Source organism: Stegostoma tigrinum, chromosome 10 (genome assembly GCF_030684315.1).
Source record: "Stegostoma tigrinum isolate sSteTig4 chromosome 10, sSteTig4.hap1, whole genome shotgun sequence".
Lineage (NCBI taxonomy): Eukaryota > Metazoa > Chordata > Chondrichthyes > Orectolobiformes > Stegostomatidae > Stegostoma > Stegostoma tigrinum.
The window spans coordinates 62110859-62134179 of NC_081363.1; the positions used below are offsets into that span (position 1 = coordinate 62110859).

General features: G+C 40.4%; 1 protein-coding gene across 1 annotated transcript in view; it reads left to right on the forward strand.

Annotated features, from left to right (window-relative positions):
- Positions 1-23321, forward strand: part of prkd1 (protein kinase D1) — a 323251-nt gene that overhangs the window by 110688 nt on the left and 189242 nt on the right. The window contains exon 3 of the mRNA XM_059649207.1: positions 14112-14250. Coding sequence (XP_059505190.1) covers positions 14112-14250 — 139 coding nt within the window. The remainder of the gene's footprint in view (positions 1-14111; positions 14251-23321) is intronic.

The window sequence follows — 23321 nt, forward strand, 5'->3', positions numbered from 1 at the left end:
GGTAGATGCAGAGAGGATGTTCTGCATGGTGGGTGTGTTCAGAACCAGGGGACACAGTATGACGATTCGGGGTAGGCGATTTAGGACGGAGATGAGGACACATTTCTTCACCCAAAGAGTTGTGACCCTATGGAATTCATTACCACAGGAAGTAGTTGATGCCAAAACATTGAATGTATTCAAGAGGCAACTAGATATAGAGCTTAGGGCGAATGTGATCAAAGCGTATGGGAGAAAGCAGGATTAGGTTGTTGAATTGGATGATCAGCCTTGATCTTAAGAATGGTGGAGCAGGCTCGAAGGGCCGAATGGCCCCCTCCTGTTCCGATCTTCTATGTTTCTGTTGTCACGAGGCCTAGTGTATTCTCTTGCTCTGCCTTACCAAACAATGCCTCATTAGGGTTACAAAGGGTTACTGGATGCAAGGTGTTAATTCTGTTAAAAACCAAAAGAACTTTGGATGCTGTAAATCAGGAACAAAAACAAAGTTGCTGGAAAAGCTCAGCAGATCTGGCAGCAGCTGTGAAGGAAGAAACAGAGTTAACGTTTCGGGTCCCGTGGCCCTTCCTCAAGGGTCTGCCAGGCCTGCTGAGCTTTTCCAGCTTTTTATGTTAATCCTGTTCTTCCCTCCACAAAGTTTGGTTTCTCCATCACTTTCTGTTTTTGTTTCAGAACTTTAACATCCAGAGTTCATTGTTTTATTTTAGCACCTCATTGATTACCCATCATGCACCCATGTTGTCTGTTAAGGTTGGATTTTCACCCGATCTTGCTACATGCCATCTGCACAATTTGCCACTCAGTAGACAGCTGGCAAAACATGACTAAGCTCTGTGCCTGTGCTATTTTTAAAAGCTTGTTGTGCACCTAGTTATTTGGTCAGTCTGGGGCTGACCTCCACAGTCCTAACATGTGGCCTAGATATAGCAAATGGGGAAATCAGCATCCTGCTTTGTGAGCAGCATCCTGCTGTTCCCACTGGATGGAATGGTGTCCTCCTACCCCAGGACCAGCAGTGAAGACCACTTCACCAGATTGTGCCAGCCTGGCCCAAGGTTGGAACTGTCTCAGCTGTCTGGAAAAATGCCCATTACTGTAGGATGAAGATCAATCACCTTCTCTACTCTACCAGGTTATGTTCCACCATCTTCTCTCTGATACCTAACACTCACTGTATTCTGCTACTGCACACACCTCTGTCCGAGGCCATTGCACTACCACTCTCACTATCAGCTGCAATATCTTCACCATCTGCTGTCACCCAGCATGACCTCTGACACCACCAATCCTGCTTGTCCTCTGTATTGACTACTCACTTTCCCAGGACAACTCTTCACCAGCAGCAGCACTAACAACTGTGTCAAAACAAAACCGAAGAACTGAATATGCTGGAAATCAGAGACAAAAACAGAAATTACTGGGAAAACTCAGAAGGTCTGGCAACATCTGTGGAGAGAAAAAAAGAGTGAATGCTTCAGGTCCAGTGACCCTTCTTCACAACTGTTTGTAGCTGGGAACTCCTTCTGGTTGGAGCATATGCTGAAGATGGAATGGAGGACTGGGGGAGGGGAAAGGAGTTAACAATAGGAAGAGATGAAGCCCAGAAAGAGAATAATGGTTGGACAGGCAAAAGAGTGGGTAAAGGTCAGCCAGGTAGAATTAATAGCTTCTAATGGTACTATTCTTAGCTGACAATGAGGAGAGGATCCTGACTCTGACTGTCCTGAGCAGGGTTTGGACTGGTGTCTCTAGCTACCCTGGACATACTGTGCAGGGAATCCCTGAGTGAAGGCTAACCTTCCCTTGACTGGGACCTGCTGCCAACTAGGTCAAGCTTCCCCATTTTTGAAGAAGGGTCTAGGCCCGAAACATCAGCTTTCCTGCTCCTCTGATGCTGTTTGGCCCGCTCTGTTCATCCAGCTCTACACCTTGTTATCTCAGATTCTCCAGCATCTGCAGTTCTTGTTATCTCTGAAACAATTTTAACCCCACAGAGAAGCGTCTTCTAAGGATGCCTATGCTGAAGAAGTTAGCCTTCTCCCTCCGAAGAAACCTCAGTGGATCTCTCTCCCGCTGCAACTCTCTCGTAATCTCTTCGGCCTTGAAACTGCTCGACCATGTCCTGAAGCAAACCAGGTACTACAGCCACATCACCTTCCTCAGCACCTGCCTACGGAACCAGATCATCCCCAGTGGACTACAGTCCACATTCAAGCCTTCTCAATTTTGCCCCAACCATGATAATGTCTACATTTCGAACACTGGCCCATTTCTGATGAAGGGTCTAGGCCCGAAACATCAGCTTTCCTGCTCCTATGATGCTGCTTGGCCTGCTGCATTCATCCAGTTCTACACCTTGTTATGTCAAGCTTCCTGGCTTTGTGTTTGCACTGAACACATGACAAGACAGCGACAATGTGGGTCTGATATCTCTGGATGAGGGAGCAAAGTGCAAAAAGGCAAGGCAAGGCATGGGTGCTGTGTGTACCCAGGAATGCTAAGGGGTGTACGTGCTATGGCAGTGAGCAAAATGCCCAGAGATGTAATATGGCCCAGTCCATGAGCTGCCAATATCCTTGGATGTGGGCACATGTATCCAGTGCCATAGCAGATTGCCCTGAGATGTTTGTGTCCCATTTCTAACATGGATGTGATTTGGAGCAACTGGCAAGCCAAGTCTGTCAGGTACCCGCTTTGGTTTCCTTGTTGAGTTTTCCTGAAAGCATGACAGAAATGACTACAAAAATCAAGATGCTGTCACAGTTGTCACCTGATTCTGCTACACATCGAACTATAGGCCTCATCACTCAGACCTCTCTTAAGGTTTCACCCATATGCCGTTAAAAAGATTCCAGCTTTCCATTCCTGTTGCAGACTGATGACCCTATCACAGAAGCAAGCAGGATACAGATTGAATTGGAAGAAAATAGAAGATACACAGTAGGGTTTTATGTAACTGTTATTACTTTAAAGCAACATTTCTAAAATAACAACTTGTTTAGAAGTGTATTATTTAATCGTATATTGCTTTGTAATCTCTAACAGCTGAAGTTCTCAGAACAAAGGGGAGATTCTCACTAAATAATAGTGCAATCTGAAATTTCCTCAGAAGAAGTCAATTGACTTTTCACCCAGTAATGTACATTTGAGAGGTAGTGCATAGAAAAGATGAAACTTTTACTTGTAAATTGTACAACTGGGGAAATCAGAGGAAGTTGTATAAGAGGAACTTGGGAAATCTTGGAGGAAAGAAAAACTACAAACAAGTGGCTAGGAACAAAGCATGTTGCATGCTTTTGTCAGAAAGTGTGAGGATTATTAGAACAAAGATATTTGAACATAAATGGCAAGGAAACAGGATGTTTGTTGGTCACAGGCAAATAGTTGGTGGAGTTGAAAGTAGTTTTCGGAAAGTATAAATGAAACAAGGAATTAGTTTATGGCTTAAATTAGTATTTCTGGCATTGCTCACATAACTGCTAGAAAGATGGATGTTGTTCCTACTCCTCCAATTACTTGTTCACTCAGTCACTGAGGAAAAGACATTGCACTGATTCAGAGTACACTTGATTTACCAAAATGAAGCAACTGCTTTATTAATTTGATAAATTACTACTTATTTTTACACAAGTAAATATATTTATTTTTCAAAATCTAATATTTTAGTTTTAAATGTGAGATGATGTTTTACCTTTTGATTTAATCTAATGGTATTAAATGCCTTAGTGGCATTTTGAACTTTAGTCATTTATAGATTGACCACCACTTCAGATGCTCATGGACTCACTTGGCCACTTAAAAAACATGCCCACCGATAATATTTGATTCCCAACTGTTGCAGCAACCTAAAATTCTTTGCATGTTTTTCTGAGATTTCTACCTACAATAACAGGTGGAATTCACCACTCACTGGCATGGTGTGTGTATTGGCGAGGATGGTGACAAACAGGACGAGAATGAAAAGCTTAGGTACTCAACTTTGAGTAAAGCTCAGACAATGTTCCCATCAAGCCTTAAATGGCAATTTCAGAATTTCACCCATATATTTCACAGGTACCTGGAAGCTGCAGCTCACCATGTTCCCATCTTAGCCACTGTGTGACTGCTTCTTCTGCATAACTCCACAACAAGAAGCATGAGGAGCCTGATACCTGACAATCGCTCCTCCCACCCACCAACCACCACCACTGCTCTTAACCTTCTTGGCCCAGATATAGGCCATTTTTTCCCCAACTGGAGAGTAGAGGAGGTAATGACTGTGCCAAAAGTGGCTGGAAAAGCAGTTATTGGTGGTGCATGAGCAGGAAAGGTGGTGCAGTATTCCTTGTGAATAATTAGGAAATTCAGAGGGCAGAAAGTGTTAATAAATTTGCTGGGCTAAAAGCCCTTGATTAGACATGATGGTTGTGATGCTGGAAAGTTGCCGTACATCAGCCTTGGTGAGAGGTATGTGCAAAGGTAGTATTAAACTGAGTGCTAATTCTGGGAGTGTGCGGTGGCAGAGATAAGATGGGGGCATTCATCCCTGCAGAGCACGGGCAATCAATGATCATCTTTCTAAACTGCTGGACATCTGAGTTGACTCAAGACATAGAATGCTATAATTTCAGTCTCGATAAGCTGTATGTCTTCCTTTGGCAGTCAGCAGGGAAAAGGACTGCCCTCCTATCCGCCATGCACAAGCACCTTCAGAACCCTGAACACAAAGTGGGCAGGGACCATGTCTTTCCTCTGTGACATTTCCTGTGAGGAGCACGGTAGTGTATGCAATCATTCCTGGCTTGCAGTATCCAAGGTGGTATACACCTGGGCTCTACCTGTGGCTGTAGTTGCATGGAAGACCCTGGTGAGTGCTTCCACCTCACCCTTTGCCATATGATTTCTAGAGAAATATGTCCAATGTCTTGGTTGCACAATTAATGAGACACAAAGCAAAAGACTGAAACTGAAAATTAATCCTGGGACATGGCAGACCGGATATTGTGAAATCCAAAGGCCACCATACTAACTGCAGATGTGGAAATTCAGCCCAATGGATTATGTCTGATTGTCTCAAATGACTCTTCCTGTTATCATTGATGGTATCAATAATAGAATCTTGGTGGCTGTCCTTTTTACTCTCTCAAACATAACATGAACACCATCTTTTTGTGGAATATGCAGGACACAACTGGGACGTGCATTAATAAACCAACTTCAGGCTGCCTGTGATCTTCTCTTTGTTTTCAGTGTGCATTTTATTTAAACATTGTGGACTCAGACTTACTTTTGACAAGTTAATATGAGAGATATGAGTCACAGTTTCAACTGTTACCAGTCACTTGGTAGCATTATATAAATACAATCCTGACATAAATGATAAAATCTTCACCTGCAGATCAATCACTAGCAGAGCACACACATCTCTCAATTTCCTCTTTTCTGAAAATCCAGATAATACTAAATACCAGCTTGTAGAATCAGTATATCTGTGTTACATTCCAGCTGTGTAAATTCATTCTGGTTTAAAGGACAATAGAAGCAAAGATAGTTTAATTTATTTCAGGATATACAAACATTGTTATGTAGATCAAATGGTTTGTCTGAATCCAAACTCTGTTAGACAAGTAGTGAATTCCAGACATGAATCAAGTATAGCTTATGCTAAAACCTAGAGCAGGAGTTTCCTTATTGAGGCAATTGGTTCCTCAGAGTCTGCAAGTCTGCATGGGTGTGCACTGTCAATGCAATAACAATTTAACTTACAGAAAGATTCTGTTGAGGATTGGAGCAAGTGGCCAATAAGACAAAAGGAATACTTTTGCCAGTATGGAGAGATTATCAATTTGTGTGTTATCTGTGCTGTGCAGCTAAATTTGCACGAGTATGAGACTATGCTAGCATTGAACTTGAAAACAGAGGTCAAGTGATGGAGATTAGAAATTTGGCTAATTTGGTGGAGTCCACCCAGCATTTAGGCATAATAAAAGACAGTCTGTAAATCTCAACAAAGTAATTCTGATCATATGTAAACAGTAATGCAAATTTTATGTCTTAATGTCCATGTGAAAAGAAACATATACAGAACCCCACCCACAGAATGAATTAGTAACCATAGTTAATGTCAGTTAATTGAGTTTTCTTTGCTGGTCGTTGGAGAGGCTTGAGAAATTAAACTGGATCGCGAGGGTGATACGAGAACCCAACAATGAAAGCTCTTTCAAAATATGTTAAGGATTTGACTGAATCCAATCCGTAAATAGTGTGCATGTATTAAAACTCTCATTCTCTATCATTTAAAATTGAGTGACTTACAGGAGGTAAGTTAACATTTACTAAAAATGCCTACTTTCGTGATAACCGCATGTTCAGTGGTGTTAATGACATCACACAAGCTACCGTTCCTAACACACTGAAGGATAGTTTTAAAGCACCTGTGTAAGAATTGTGTTTTTAAAAAGCTACCTTAGCATTGGGCTCTCAAAGTAAATTGTCCTCTCGGAGTGTGCATCATTCTGTCACTGTGCTTCAACTTTATATTTGAAGATTTCATTTTTAAACTGCCATTTAGATTCCACTCATGATCTTTTCGATTCATATCAAATACAACCCCTCCACTCTTCCCCAGTGATCGCTCCACCTTGGCTAGCATCCCTAACCATACCCATTAATCTTTCATGGAGAAAATTCCAAACACTTAATGACCGACTGAGAAAATAAATTCCTCCACCGCTCCGTCTGTAATGAGAGAGCCCCTGTGCTGAAGCTCCTCACAGTATCCACCCTCCCTCTGAGGCGCTGTTATAGCAGATTTATCACTGCAAACTGTTATTGAATTAATCTGTCCAATTTAAGATATTACTGCCGCAGTTTGTTTCAAACTTTCAAGTGCTAATGACTTAAACTGATGAGTGCTGTTTCAAAGTCTTAAGCGTTGAATCTTTTTTTACTGGAGTAATCTTTGCTTTTGTCATGCCTTATGCCATTTCAATGTGAGTGGTTAATAGAGTTGTTTATTTCCTGGCTGTCTGAGTTTCATCTGGGAATGTTGCAAACTTATCCATGCTCCAGTCTGGCCATTCGAGTCTCTCAAAGTGTGGAACAGGAAAAAACTGTGAGCATCAAAAATTACCGGCCGTTTTGTTCCAAAAATAGTTGAGTTTATTTTAGCTGTCCCAAACATTTTGCAGTCAAATAATATTTTAGTCTAATTTTGCTTTTTCTGAATTTATAACTGGATAAATGGGAAAACCTTTAGAACCACTGCCCTCCCCCGCCACCCCCAGCCATGTTCTCAAAAGGAGAGACTGTCTTTTCAAATAGCAGCTGAAGACAGACATGCGTTAGGGGTTACTGTGAACCTTTTCATATTTTGCATTGTCTCTGAGAAGGACACATAGCAGAATGGCTTGTACACGTTTAGTCTGCCAAGTAGGAAAACAGTGTTCAATCAGGAAAGAGCCATAGGTACTGCTGTCATGACAACTGCACCATAACACTTGAACTGCTGTCATGGTGACCTTGATGTTCGGTTCGTTATTCCTACATACAGTGACAAGTCCTTATTATTGGAAGTTATAACTGGCAGATGAAATACATAAATTCCACTGCAATTTGTGATGCATTCGTTCAACAAATTAGCTGCCAAATAATGTGTTGAATATTCTACTTCATTATTATTTGCTACTTTGTCATGATGTAAAAATGTAATTTATGCATTATGAAATTTCCACAATGCAAAACTTAGAAGTTTGAGACTACACACTTGGAATAGTTTATTTTCAGTGCTAGAGAGGTTTATTGATAGACATCGACACTTACAATGCTCTAAAAAGGTACTTTAACTGGAATGGACAGGACACAACTTGCTATAGTGAGTTTAATTTGCATCTACAGCAATAATGCAGCAACTTTTGCACTATTTGATATATTTCTGTCATGGGATAGACTTTCAGCTACTCTTGTGAGTGTGTCCTCATATGAAGTTGATGAAGCACTTGGACATAAATAGCATAACACTGAGCCACACTATTACTCTCGTCACAAATTCTGAAAAGTAACATTCTTTGAAAAATCATTGTTAGATAGAGAATTATAATATATTTGCTCACCTTAAGACAACACTTCCGAATTTCTTGGAAAGTTCTGATGCAGCTATGAAGTATGAGCTTCATTTCTTCCCCTCAAAATTGTGAGTAATCAATTTGTGACATTTTTTGCACTAAGCTGTCATAACGTAGGTGTTTCCTTGTTTATTTGTGCTTCTCCTGAGTAGAATGTGATGAAAGCCCACTTAGCTGATTGACGTGGTCTCACCTCCATATAAATGGACCAGGGAATGATAGTTTCCTGCAATTCCATAGCATTTACACTCATTCTAAATGACTGCCTCAGATTCAGCAGGCCCTGAAATCATAGCTCCTGTTTTAAACATTTAAAACCAAAAGTCTTCATTGGGACCCTCATGCTAATTACATTTGGTCAGATGCTGTTACATTTTTGTAAAAGAGCATTTTCTTACACAGGCTAGATTCATAAATGTAAATTTGATTGATTAGCACTTTGAATTTCATCAATCAGTAAGTTAAACAGGAACATAAAGAACGAAGATAACATATTTTCTTCAGCTTTGATTGTTTATATTGACTTCCACATTTTTAAAGCTGATGTTTACATTGCCTGTTAATGCGATTCATGGGAAATTTCAGCATATGTTTTTGTCAGCAATATCAGAATGATTTCAGTGCTACACCCTCATGCTCAATTGAAGGAGTTTCAGGTCAATAATTCTGTCACTTTCGCAATCATTCAAAGTCTGAGTTGATGACGGAAATAGTTATGGAAACGGTTTTTGTCACAGTTACCAAACTGAAAGATTAAATATGCATCAGGCTATTTGAAATAAAATTCTGCAGATGAAATGTGACTGCAAAAAATCTTGACTGGTACACATTTCATAATTATAACAAATTCTCAAAATGAAATCTGTAGAAAATATTGAAGCAAGCTATTTTCCTCTTGATTTGAAAAGTGTTAATGCTGTGCAACTCTACATTTAAGGTCAGTTAAGTTTCCTAGCAATCTACAAAGTACTTAAAATCGAGATTAAAATATGTAAATCAATTTTGCCTTCAAACATAAACATTCTCCGTTACAAATGTGGAATATAGTGAAAATGTCAAAGCAAGAAAACAATGTGCTAATTTCAAATGGAGCAGAATTGCATTTAATGTGCCTTTTCTATTATAATTTTCCCACGTCATCAGAAGTTTCCACTTGGTCTTGACTAAACCTTCACAGTGTCATGGGAGATCAACTAACGAGGGCATAATTGTCACTATTTTTTCTGAATAAACTCATAGACCTGCGCTCCATATCTTGAACCACTGTTTCTTCACTTTAATTTCAACATTTTTTCATGATTAGTAATTTCCCTGGAGTTGGTGAGCAGGCTTCCATGCATGTGCTTGAGTTACTACACAGAACTGAATTCTACCCCAGTCAACAGTAGTCAGAGTGGTGTGCTAAATTGCAACTGCCTCTACCCATCACTGTTGAACGTGCACTGTTATTGCATTACTTGGCTACAGTATAATTGAGGTATGAGGAAGCAGATCAACAGTAATAGGCCAGTGTTAGTTTTTCTTCCCCTGCGTGAGACCGAAATGTTTCAGCAGGCCATGGTTGTTGGCAAGTAAGTGCTGAGTAAAACTAAACCCATGTTTCAAGCATTAGAACTTACTTTTGTACACTGCTGCACATTGATTATAAATGGATGAATGAATACTTAATATTATCTGTTTATATCAAACCTCAGAGCTGCAATTTCACACCAGCTCTGTGACTTACCAGTGAAGCAGATCTTGTACAATGGTTGTAATCTCAAGAACAGTGTGATACCACATTTTTAAGGAACGACTTTTGTCAGTAATAAATGGCCTGATTTTACCCCGCTGCTGTTTTAGTTCTTGGGAGGCCAGTTTCAACAAAGAGGACAAAATAAAACAAACACTAAGAAAAAAAAAGTGTTCTGCATATGGAAATGTGTACAAATAAGCATAGAAAAATATTACTGGAGTCTCTAATGTCTTCATAAATTACCAGACCCAAACAGTAATAGCTTCTAAAACAGCTAAATCATTGTCACTGACAGCTACCCTTTCTAATGTGTTGCCCACAACCCAATGTGTTGCCTCATTGCCGAGTCATGTATTTCATCTTTGGTTAAGCTACTCACTGCTGCTTCAGCTCCAGAAAAGCGTTTTGTAGAGACAGCACATTGCATTTGTCCTGAAAGTTCAAATAGTACCTAAATGTAGCTTTTTAAAATTCATTCACGGAATAAGAGTGTCACTGGCTAGACTGGCATTTATTATCCATCTCTAATTGCCCAGAGGGCAGTTAAAAATCAATCTCATTGTTGTTAGTCTGGAGTAACATGTAGGCCTGACCTGGTAAGCATGGCATTTTCCTTCCCGAAAGTACATTAGTGAACCAGTTTCTCCAACAATCAACAGTGGATTCAAGGTCACCTTTAAACTCTTAATTCCAGATTTTTATTGAATTCAAATTCCACTTTGTCACAGCGGGATTCAAACCCAGGTCCCCAAAACACTACCTTGTTCTCAGGATTAACAGTGCAGTGATAGTACCACTAGGCCATCACCACCCCACTGATTTGATTCCATGTATTATGGAAAGTTGCAGAACAGAAAACCTCTTTTAAATCATTCAAAGTTGTCATCTCCAATGATCGGTCACTGTCTTGAAAACTGTAAAATGAAAGAGCCAGTCTATTTGTTTCTCTTGAGTTTTCTGTTTGAAGGCAGATTCATCCCACAGTATCATAGCCCCTGCCATGGGCAGGACAAGAGTGCATGTTCCTCATCTAGTCCAGCTGTAAAAGGGATAAAAGCCCATGCAGTTGACATCAATTTGATCCATATAGTCTTATGAAACAACAGACCTTCTCCCCTCCATCCAGCAGGAGTCCAAATTGTTGTGGTGACCGACTGTTCATGTGTATACTTCATTCTGGAGCTATGAGTAATGTTGATAGAAACTTCAATTACTTTTCACTACATGGTTGACCAGGAATCTCTCCCACTTTTCTGCCTGCCACTGGTGAATGTAGGGATGGATTTATGCACTGATTTTCAAAGTATTGGCTGTCTTGTGAATGCACCTTCCTTGGCCAACAAGTCCTGGAGTGGAGATTGAATCTTGACCTATGAGCTCAGAGGCAGAAATCTCACCCATTGTGTAACAATTTCTTCTCCTAGTCATTGTACGAAGACAGAAAAACAACAGTGAGAAAGATTGTTTGAAAGACAGTGTTCCACTTTAAAGCAAATACTTTAAAGTCAACAATAAAATTGTCCTATATAACATTTGTTGCAACTTACATATAATACTAGACAAAAAAATAACAAACATGTCTGATTGGTTGCAATTCCTATGAACCAACCATCAATTGCTTGATAACTTGATATCTTCAGGTGAAGCACAAATTTTTCTCAGCTCTCAGCACTTTTAGCTGACCCGGATCACCTCATCAATTCAATACACCTGGTGTACTCTGTACTCTGCAGTTTACTTGGAGAAATTTTACATGTGACCCATGTGTACATTTCAAATAAGATTTGAAAAGAATGGGAACAATTTGGGTGTATCCAGACAACTTTTTGAGGTGTTAAGTCAAATGGTTCAAAGAATTGTGCTGTTAATCAAAGCACATATACATAAAAAATAGGAGGAGTAAGACGTTCGCCCCATTGAGTTTGCTCCACCATTCAGTATGATCATAGCTGATCATCCCAATTTAGTATCAGAGATAATAGGACTGCTGTGTTCATCCAGCTCTACACCTTGTTATCCCAAGTTAGTATCCTGTTCCTGCTTTCTCTCTATACTATTTGATCCCTTTAGTCCAAAGAACTGTAGGGCAGCATGGTGGCTCAGTGACTGGCTCAGCTGCCTCACAGCACTAGGGACCACTGCTCGATTCTACCCTTGGATGACGTTCTCACATGTGCACATTCTCCCAATGTCTGCACGAGTTTCGTCCGGGTGCTCCGGTTTCCTCCCAAAGATGTGCAGGTTAGGTGGGTTGGCCATGCTAATGCCCACAGCATTCAGGATGTTTAGATTAGCTGGGCTATAGGGGGATGGGTCTGGGTGGGATGCTGTGTGGTCAGTGCAGACTATTTGGGCCAAAGGGCCTGTTTTCACACTGAAGAGATTCTATGATTCAAACTATATAATATGTCCATACGTAACCATAATGCTCTGGCCTTGTGGCTTTGGAATTTCTGGGGGCTTTGTTCAAGGCAACAAACTGTATGAACTATAATATATGCAGGTCAGGAGAATTATTCAGTTGACACAGGAGGAGAGACTCTTGATATAGCCATTAAAAGGGGCATCTAAATGAAGCAGACCTCACAACCTTGTAGTCCTGTAGATAGTTTTGTTTTCTGCTTTTCAGGTAAATTGAACCACTGGTGGGCTGGAAACTTTTTGATTGCTATTCTGGGAAAGCTACCAGCAAAACTTGAGGAGCAGGCCTGCCCTTTGAGTCCGCCAATAATCTGGTCCATAGAATTCATGTGTACTGGAGCGGGGGTGGGATGGGGGTGCAGTTGATGGCTGGGTTTGTTCAAAGAAAGGTGCCCCCATTATTTCAGGACTCATTGCTATGAATGTCCAGATAGTCATATTTCCTATATCACTGGAGATCTAAAGATTAACAAAGCTGCTTCCAATCGATACAGTGCCTCACGAGAGGCTGCTGAGCAAGGTGAGGGCCCATGGTGTTCGAGGTGAGCTACTGGCTTGGATTGAGAATTGGCTGCTGACAGAAGGCAGAGAGTTGGGATAAAAGGTTCTTTTTCGGAATGGCAACTGGTGACAAGTGGTGTCCCGCAGGGTTCAGTGTTGGGGCCGCAGCTGTTCACCTTATATATTAATGATCTGGATGAAGGGACTGGGGGTATTCTGGCCAAATTTGCCAATGATACGAAGATAGGTGGACAGGCAGGTAGTACTGAGGAGGTGGGGAAGCTGCAGAAAGATTTAGACAGTTTAGGAGAGTGGTCCAGAAAATGGCTGATGAAATTCAATGTGAGTAAATGTGAGGTTTTGCACTTTGGAAAAAAGAATACAGGCATGGACTATTTTCTAAATGGTGAGAAAATTCACAAATCAGAAGTGCAAAGGGATCTGGGAGTGTTGGTCTGGGATTCTCTAAAGGTTAACTTGCAGGTAGAGTCCGTAATTAAGAAAGTGAATGTAATGTTGTCGTTTATCTCAAGAGGGTTGGAATATAAAAGCAGCGAAGTGCTTCTGAGGCTTTATAAGGCTCTAGTTAGGCCCCATTTAGAATACTGTGTCCAATTTTGGGCCCCACACTTCAGGAAGGACATACTAGCCCTGGAGCGTGTCCAGCGGAGATTCACACGGATGATCCCTGGAATGGTAGGTTTAACGTATGATGAACGGCTGAGGATCCTGGGATTGTACTCATTAGAGTTTAGAAGGTTGAGGGGAGATCTAATAGAAACTTACATGATAATGTATGGTTTAGAAGGGGTGGACACTAGGAAGTTGTTTCCGTTAGGCAGGGAGACTAGACCATTGGTACAGCCTTAAAATTAGAGAGGGTAAATTTAAAACTGAAATGAGACGACATTTCTTCAGCCAGAGAGTGGTGGGCTTGTGGAATTCATTGCCGCAGAGTGCAGTGGAGGCCGGGACGTTGGATGCCTTCAAGGCAGAGATCGACAAATTCTTGATCTCAGAAGGAATCAAGGGCTATGGGGAGAGCGCAGGGAAGTGGTGTTGAAATGCCCATCAGCCATGATTTAAATGGCGAGTTTACTTGATGGGCCGAATGGCCTTACTTCCACTCCTATGTCTTATGCTCTTATTAAGTGACCAATAAAGAGTGCTGCTGTGACTGTAATTGGACAACTTCTAAATTAGTGTCAGATAAAAGTACTAATGTAATCACTAGTTTATGTTGGACCATGACCACATTGTTTCATGCCAATTTATTGTTCATTCACAGGACCATGGCAACTTTACCTTTTTTACATTACTAATTATTCATATTTTAATCCCTTTACTTTCAGTTTCCTGAATGTGGATTCTATGGAATGTATGATAAAATCCTGTTATTTCGACATGAACCTAACTCAGAAAACATCCTACAGTTGGTGAAGGCTGCAACTGATATTCAAGAGGGAGATTTGATTGAAGTTGTCTTGTCAGGTAATAAAAAAGATAAATGTTTATAACCTGTCCCAACATTGCAATTATATCATCTAAATTTTGTTTTATTTTAACCACCAGTAAATTGACTTGCCAGTTTCCCTCTTTAGATATGCCAGCTATCAAGTAACAATGTTGTGAAAATTATTAGATAGTTTAATGTTTTGTGAGAATCGGAAACACAATTTGCCTAACAGTTCACAAGATAGTGATAATTAAGAAGGACATTCAGCTATTTTAGTTCATCCATCCAAACAGCTCCTAGTATAGCATTGTTTCTTAAATGGTTCTTGATTTTTTTTCCTTTCTCATTAGCTTAATTGCGTGATCCATAGTGTGCAATATAATAGTTGAGTTCGTTGAGATAGTTTTAATCTAATTACCATTACACAGACATGGTTACAAGGTAACCAAAGTTCAGGAACGAATATTTACAGGTTCCACAATACTTTGAAAAGCCTGACAGAATGAAAAATTAGAAAGTATAGCCCTGATAGTGAAGGGTGACATAATGCTAATAGTGAGAAAGAATTGTGACTCAGAAAATCATGATTCAGAAATAGTACTTGAGATTAGGAATAACAAAGGTCAGAAAATGACAGTGGGAGTATCTTAGGCCCTCAAGTAATAGACATACCATTGAATAGGACATACTGCAAGACATATTATGGGCTTGCCACAAAGGAAATGTAATAAATATAGAGGCCTTTAATCTTCACGTATATGATTTCAATCGGCAATAGGGGTCTGGAAGATAAATGCAGGTAAGGATCCCTTGCTCAGAGATATGAGACATGGCCAGTGGCTGAACCAGAAAACTTTCTGTGATGTTGGTAAAAGAGCTAGAACCTCAGAGACAACAGCAAAGTAAGGTAGAGGAGGATCCTAGGAAATGCATGCATGAGGAAGGCAATGAAAAATCACTTTTGCATTGTTTTCCCTCCATCATATTAATTAGTTTGAATTAAAAATAAAAATGTGAGCTTCTTATGAACAACTTAATATCTTGAGACATGGAGAAATGGCCAGAGAATCTATCTTTGGGGCGGTCACTATTTTAGATTTGAATTTAAGCTTGTTTAAATGTGATTTAAAGTGAAAGGCCAACCTGATGTCTCAGTTCAATTATTGATGCTTCCCAGGAAGTGTTTTGATAGCTGGAGCTATAATAAAATCTTAACTCAGTTTCAAATTGTCGATAACTACTTGTCTCAAGGATAGAATCATTGGCTGTGTTCACATTTTGACGGCAGTACAAACATATGTTTTTGGTGCTGTAAGTGGATGTGTTCATTTGTTCATTTTGTTGGATTGACCACTTGAATTGATTTACATTTACATTTTTTGAATAGCTTTCATGGATGAGATTTGTTTTTCAGTATGAAGTGCCTATTCATATGACTGATATGTGGAAGGAGTCATTTGGGTGCCTCAGAGTCATGAGGATAGAACGTGTAGGCAGAGTTGGCATGTGGGTTGGGTGAGTGGTTACCAAGAGGACATTCAGTGCACATTAATTGCACTGTATGCTTCTAATTGAATTCAGTATTATAGCCTCTTGGCCTCTACTTTTATTGTGGTTTCCTAGAGCTCAGGCTCAAGCGGCACCACTTCTAAATTCTTTCTTCTTCATTAATTCAATTCCTCTCTTTCTTCAGTGCAATTTATTTCGGTCACACTCTTTTCTTCATTATTATCGTTTCTCTAGTTTAATACCATCTATACCTATTTGCCAGCATGCATCTGTGTCTCCCTGAGTCAGGGGTTATTAGTGTAGTGCAATAGCCTCCTGTCCTATATCTACAACAAGCTCCAGGACTTACAATTTCTTTATACTCTAGTTGAAAATGACTATTATCACCATTGCATTACTTGCCCTTTGGGATCGCCTGTCCTACATTGAACCGCTGTTCATACGTATCCATTTGTTAGCATAATAATCATTGCATTGTTAACAGTATACAGGTTAAGAGTATTGAATAATTAAATATCCTGAAAACAGTAAAAAAAAAGCTGGGTTACTGTGCTTATTTGTGGGCCGAAAGCAGTGATATTTAATGCAAAAAATCTGACTATCGATAAAAGGGATTCATTTTTCCCTATATGGCTTGGAATACATTTGAAACACCCCTCTCCACTTTAACCAAAATTCTATCCTGGCTTTACTATCTGTCAATAAGGGATTGAAGCCTCATTCTAATGGAGTACATCTTGTTAGATGAGTAAGGGAACCTATGATTACAATCCTTACAGCATGGTGTGATGTATTGCAAACTAACAACATTTGGTTTACATATGCAGAAGGCATGTACACGGCAAGGATTATGGCTGTTGCATTAGAATTGAAATTTATAAGTGATAATTCCTCCAAACAGCGATGTGGAATTACAGCAGGATCCACAGAACTGTGGAAAGCATGAGGCATATACAAAGAAACTGAATCCGAGTATGCGGGACTTTTTACAGCATTGTTGTCATGACACTTGAGTAGCTGTTAACCTCAGCTGTGCGAAAGACATACTCATTTAAACTGGAGACAGGAACTGTTCTGACTTACACCTGCACCTTTTAATTTGTATAGCCAATCAACTGTAAATGTAATGGATATTCCTTCCAATTACTTTTATATGGTGAATATAAATTTGAGAACTGCACGCTCTTGAAATTTTATATGTTCAATACAAATGTTTTAATGAGTTGTTTATGTTTTTCTACCAGTGAGTTTATTTACAATGTTTATAGGAATTGTTACAGGTAAAGCTAAACTTTCCAAATTTAGGTATATTCGAATGATTGGTACTTAGCATAATGTAATCAAAGCAAAACATAGAAACATAGAAACATAGAACATTACAGCACAGTACAGGCCCTTCGGCCCTCGATGTTGTGCCGACCTGTCATACCGATCTCAAGCCCATCTAACCTACACTATTTCATATACGTCCATATGCTTGTCCAATGACAACTTAAATGTACCTAAAGTTGGCGAATCTACTACCGTTGCAGGCAAAGCGTTCCATTCCCTTACTACTCTCTGAGTAAAGAAACTACCTCTGACATCTGTCCTATATCTTTCACCCCTCAATTTAAAGCTGTGCCCCCTCGTGCTTGCCGTCACCATCCTAGGAAAAAGGCTATCCCTATCCACCCTATCTAACCCTCTGATTATTTTATATGTTTCAATTAAGTCACCTCTCAACCTTCTTCTCTCTAATGAAAACAGCCTCAAGTCCCTCAACCTTTCCTCGTAAGACCTTCCTTCCATAACAGGCAACATTCTAGTAAATCTCCTCTGCACCCTTTTCAAAGCTTCCACATCCTTCTTATAATGCGGTGACCAGAACTGTACACAATACTCCAAGTGCGGCCGCATCAGAGTTTTGTACAGCTGCAGCATAACATCTTGGTTCCGGAACTCGATCCCTCTATTAATAAAAGCTAAAACACTGTATGCCTTCTTAACAGCGCTGTCAACCTGGGTGGCAACTTTCCAGGATCGGTGTACATGGACACCGAGATCTCTCTGCTCATCTACACTACTAAGAATCTTACCATTAGCCCTGTACTTTGCCTTCTGGTTACTCCTACCAAAGTGCATCACCTCACACTTGTCTGCATTAAACTCCATTTGCCACCTCTCAGCCCAGCTCTGCAGCTTATCTATGTCTCTCTGCAACCTACAGCATCCTTTGTCACTATCCACAACTCCACCGACCTTAGTGTCATCTGCAAATTTACTAACCCATCCTTCTACGCCCTCATCCAGGTCATTTATAAAAATGACAAACAGCAGTGGACCCAACACCTACCCTTGCGGTACACCACTAGTAACTGGTCTCCAGAATGAACATTTCCCATCAACTACCACCCTCTGTCGTCTTTCAGCAAGCGAATTTCCGATCCAAACTGCTATATCTCCCACAATTCCATTCTTCCGCATTTTGTACAATAGCCTATTGTGGGGAACCTTATCGAACACCTTGCTGAAATCCATATATACCACATCAACCGGTTTACTCTTATCTATCTGTTTGGTCACCTTCTCAAAGAACTTAATAAGGTTTGTGAGGCACAACCTTCCCTTCACAAAACCGTGCTGACTATCCCTAATCAATTCATTCTTTTCTAGATGATTATAAATCCTATCCCTTATAACCTTTTCCAACACTTTACCAACAACTGAGGTAAGGTTCACTGGTCTGTAATTACCAGGGTTGTCTCTACTCCCGTTCTTGAACAGGGGAACCACATTTGCTATCCTCCAGTCATCCTGCACTATTCTTGTAGACAATGACGAGTTAAAGATCAATGCCAAAGGCTCGGCAATCTCCTCCCTGGCTTCCCAGAGGATCCGAGGATAAATCCCATCTGGCCCAGGGGACTTATCTATCTTCACCTTCTGAAGGATTTCTAATACCTCTTCCGTGTGAACCTCAATCCCACCTAGTCTAGTAGCCTGTATCTCAGTATTCTCCTCGACAACATTGTTGTTTTCTAGAGTGAATACTGTTGAAAAATATTCATTTAGCGCTCCCCCATCTCATCTGACTCCACACACAACTTACCACTAATATCCTTGATTGGGCCTAATCTTACTTTCGTCATTCTTTTATTCCTTAAATACGTATAGAAAGTCTTAGGGTTTACCCTGATCCTATCCGCCAACAACTTCTCATGTCTCCTCCTGGCTCTTCTGAGCTCTCTCTTTAGGTCTTTCCTGGCTACCTCGTAGCCCTCAAGTGCCCTAACTGAGCCTTCACATCTCATCCTTACATAAGCCTTCTTCTTCCTCTTGACCAGAGATTCCACCTCCTTTGTAAACCACGGCTCCCGCACTCTACAGCTTCCTCCCTGCCTGACAGGTACATATTTATCTAGGACACACAGGAGCTTTTCCTTGAATAAGCTCCACATTTCTAATGTGCCCATCCCCTGCAGTTTCCTTCCCCATTCTATGCTCCCTAAATCTTGCCTAATCTCATCGTGATTGCCTTTCCCCCAGCTATAACTCTTGCCCAGTGGTATACACCTATCCCTTTCCATCAATAAAGTAAACATAACAGAATTGTGATCGCTATCACCAAAATGCTCACCTGCTTCCAAATCTAACACCTGGCCGGGCTCATTACCCAGTACCAAATCTAATGTGGCTTCGCCCCTTGTTGGCCTATCTATATACTGTGTCAGGAAGCCCTCCTGCACACTCTGGACAAAAACTGACCCATCTATAGTACTCGAATTATAGTGTTCCCAGTCAATATCTGGAAAGTTGAAGTCCCCCATGACGACTACCCTGTCTCTCTCACTCCTATCGAGAATCATCTTTGCTATCCTTTCCTCTACATCTCTGGAACTATTCGGAGGCCTATAGAAAACTCCCAACAGGGTGACCTCTCCTTTCCTGTTTCTAACCTCAGCCCATACTACCTCAGTTGACGAGTCCCCAAACATCCTTTCTGCAACTGTAATACTGTCCAAGCATGAGGTTACATGCACAACAATTCCATTCTGCACCAAGGTAGTTGAATCTAGGGCAAAGCAGCTATTTGAATCTCAGTCCAATCATCAATATGAATATGACTCTGTATCATTTCATTGATGTACAGTCGCTGTGATATGTACCAATCTACAAGATTAGCTACAACAACTCACCAAGGGTCCTTTGATTGCAGGTGTGTGTTCTCTACTGTCTACAAAGACAGAAAATCAACTGCACGAGAGCACTTCGACCTGTAAGTTCCCCTCCAAACCACATTCATGCTCATTGGGAACTAAATCTCTTTTACTTCAATTTTACTGAATGAAAATCCTACAATTCACTCCTCAACAGGGTGTGTCTGTCCATCATGATCAAGTGCAACTAGGGATGGACAATATATGCTAGCTCAGCAGCAGCACTCATATCCCATGAACAATTTTTCTAGAAGTTGAATATTCTGAGAGATAATAGATTGATTGGCAGTAATCCTCTAAGAATCCTTAGTTTCTAGAAAGTCCCCGAGGACTGGAAAACTGCCAACTGCACCCTTTTTCAAAAAGTGAAAATAGAAGGCAGGCAAAGGCTGTCTCCAGGTCGTGAATGAGTTGTTTTCTGGAGCCTGTTCAATTTGCCTCTGAGTTGGAGCACAATGCAGGACAGTATAAAACAGCTATTTGTCAGTACAGGAAATTTACACACATGGTCTTTAAAATTATACGCCTGTACGGGGTTGCATTTGTAAGTAGAAGCATTAATAAGTTGGACATTTGTAAACTGGAAAGACCTGTAACCATTTAGCTTAACACCTGTTATCGGAAAAGTATCAGAGTGTAATACTAGAGCATTTAGAGATACTTGTTATCAAGTAGAGTCAATGTGACTTCATGAAGAATAAATCATGCCTAACAAATTTAGTAGAATTTTTTGAGGAGGTGACAAGCAGAATAAATAAAGACAAATCAATAAATTCAATATATTTGGAGTTCCAAAAAGAATTTGACAATGTATTATACATCAGGCTATTTAATAAGAGTCATTGATATTAGGGGTAGTATATTAGCATAGAAAGAGGATTGGCTAGCAAATAAAAAACTAATATTTGGAGTAAAGGAGACATTTCCTGATTTTTACTGGCAACCAGTGGAGTGCCACAGGGAGCAGTGCTGCGACCACTATCATTTACAATACATACTAATGACTTGGATAAGGGATGTGAATCTACTACCATTTTTGTGCATGTATGAGGAGGTAAGTGGTTAGAATTACATAGTAAGAGTCTGCTGGTGGATATAGGTAATGCCACAGGGCTGCTCTTTCATTAGGGGGAGGCAACTGGTGGTAATTTAACCTCAGAGTCACTGTCCATCAGGCAAGAGGAGAGTTTGAGATGGAGCATGCTTCATGGAACATCAGCTGATGTGGGAATTAGCGCTACTCTGCATTGCCAACCAGCCATTCAGCCAACTGTGCTAACTGACCCTCAGATGGATATGGACAAGTTCAGAGAGTGGGCAAAAAACTGGCAAGTGGAATATAATGTAGGAAATTGTGAGGATATGCACTTTGCCAAGGAAGAATGGAAAAGCTAAATTTATTTAAATGGATAAACTATGGAAAGCTGCAGCACAAGGTAATTGGGAATCCTAATGCAGAGGGAAGATAAATGGACTGATGGATTTTAACTGGATGGGAATTGAGTATTAAAAAAAAAGAAACTCATGCTGAAATTATACAAGGCACCAGGGATATTGTGAACAGACTTTGTCTTGTAATCTAAGGAAAGATATACTATTGTTGGAAGCAGTCTAGATAAGTTTCACAAAGTTGTTCCTGCACGAGGAGGGATTTTTTATGATGAGAGGTTGAGTAGGGTAGGCCTTACTCTTGGGAGTTTAGAAGAATGAGAGAAAACCACACTGGAACACATAAAATTCTGAGGGCACTTTACTGGACAGATACAGAGAAGCTGTTTCCTTTTGTCAGAGAGCCCAGGACCAGAGGTCATAATCTCAGAGTGAGAGGATCCCATTTCAGACAAAGATGAGGAAAAAATTTTCTATTCTCTCAGAGGCTAGCAAATCCCTTGGAATTCACTCCAGATGGCTGCAGATCCTGGGTCATCAAGTGTTCTCATGGCAAGGGAATCAAGGGAATAAGGCAGGAAAGTGGAATTGAGGATTATCAAATCAGCACGTTGTTGAATGGTGGACCGGACTCAGTGGGCCAAATGGCCTACTTCTATTCCTATATCTTACAATGTTTATTAATAATAATCAAATATTTTTAACAAATAAAACCATTTAAAAAAAAATAATGCTGCCTCTTGTTGAGGTGTGTAGTAGCTTAAAACTTTTTCATTCACTTATGGACCATCGTTGTCACTGGGTGGCCAGCATTTATAGCCTGTGCCTAAAATGCTTACCAGTAATTGCACAATGAGTGAACCACTGGCTACTTAGCTTACATTATACAGCTAATATGTATATTACAATTAGTTTGGGAAAAGATGAAATTTCTCCTCTGTTCTTCATTGGTTCAAGCCCATAGAGGAAAATCAGACAGAAAGGAATGCACTCATATAACTTAGTTTGCTGAATTTTCAATCCATTGCATTCAGCTAATTCAGGAAACATCAGAACTGAATATGGGATCCACTGCCTAAGATATTGTGCAAGTGCTTAATAGGGAGTTTGCATGTCTCCTCAGGCATTAAAAGTGTATAAGCAAACATGCTTCACGCAGTATTTCCACCTGTTTCTCTTCCTTTCAATGTTTGCCTCAACACTCATCAGTAATAGATCATGAAAGAAAACTGAATATTTAACAAGATGAATAAGACATGCATGCATTTTATTTACTTTGTCAGTAAAGTTTTTAAAAGAATGCATTCAGTGAAATGTCAAACTCCCCACCTACGTATGATTTTTGAACTGTATGAGAATGCTTATAATTTTGTTAACAATCTGGCAAACACTTTAAGTGTGGAGTATTCTAATGTCTTTCAAATACATTGTGTACTTCAGACAATTTTGGTTTTGTTAACCGTAAAGTTAATATTGCTTACTAATTGTGCATGAGTTTTTTTTATCATCCATGCATTTTGTTCTGCCTACGTGTTAGTCAACTGAACAGCTACTGTACTTTAGAGATAATGGGAACTGCAGATGCTGGAGAATTCCAAGATAATAAAATGTGAGGCTGGATGAACACAGCAGGCCAAGCAGCATCTCAGGAGCACAAAAGCTGACGTTTCGGGCCTAGACCCTTCATCAGAGAGGGGGATGGGGAGAGGGACCTGGAATAAATAGGGAGAGAGGGGGAGGTGGACCGAAGATGGAGAGTAAAGAAGATAGGTGGAGAGAGTATAGGTGGGGAGGTAGGGAGGGGATAGGTCAGTCCAGGGAATATGGACAGGTCAAGGAGGCGGGATGAGGTTAGTAGGTAGATTTTCCCCCATCTACCTACTAACCTCATCCCGCCTCCTTGACCTGTCCATCTTCCCTGGACTGACCTATCCCCTCCCTACCTCCCCACCTATACTCTCTCCACCTATCTTCTTTACTCTCCATCTTCGAGCTACTGTACTTTTATC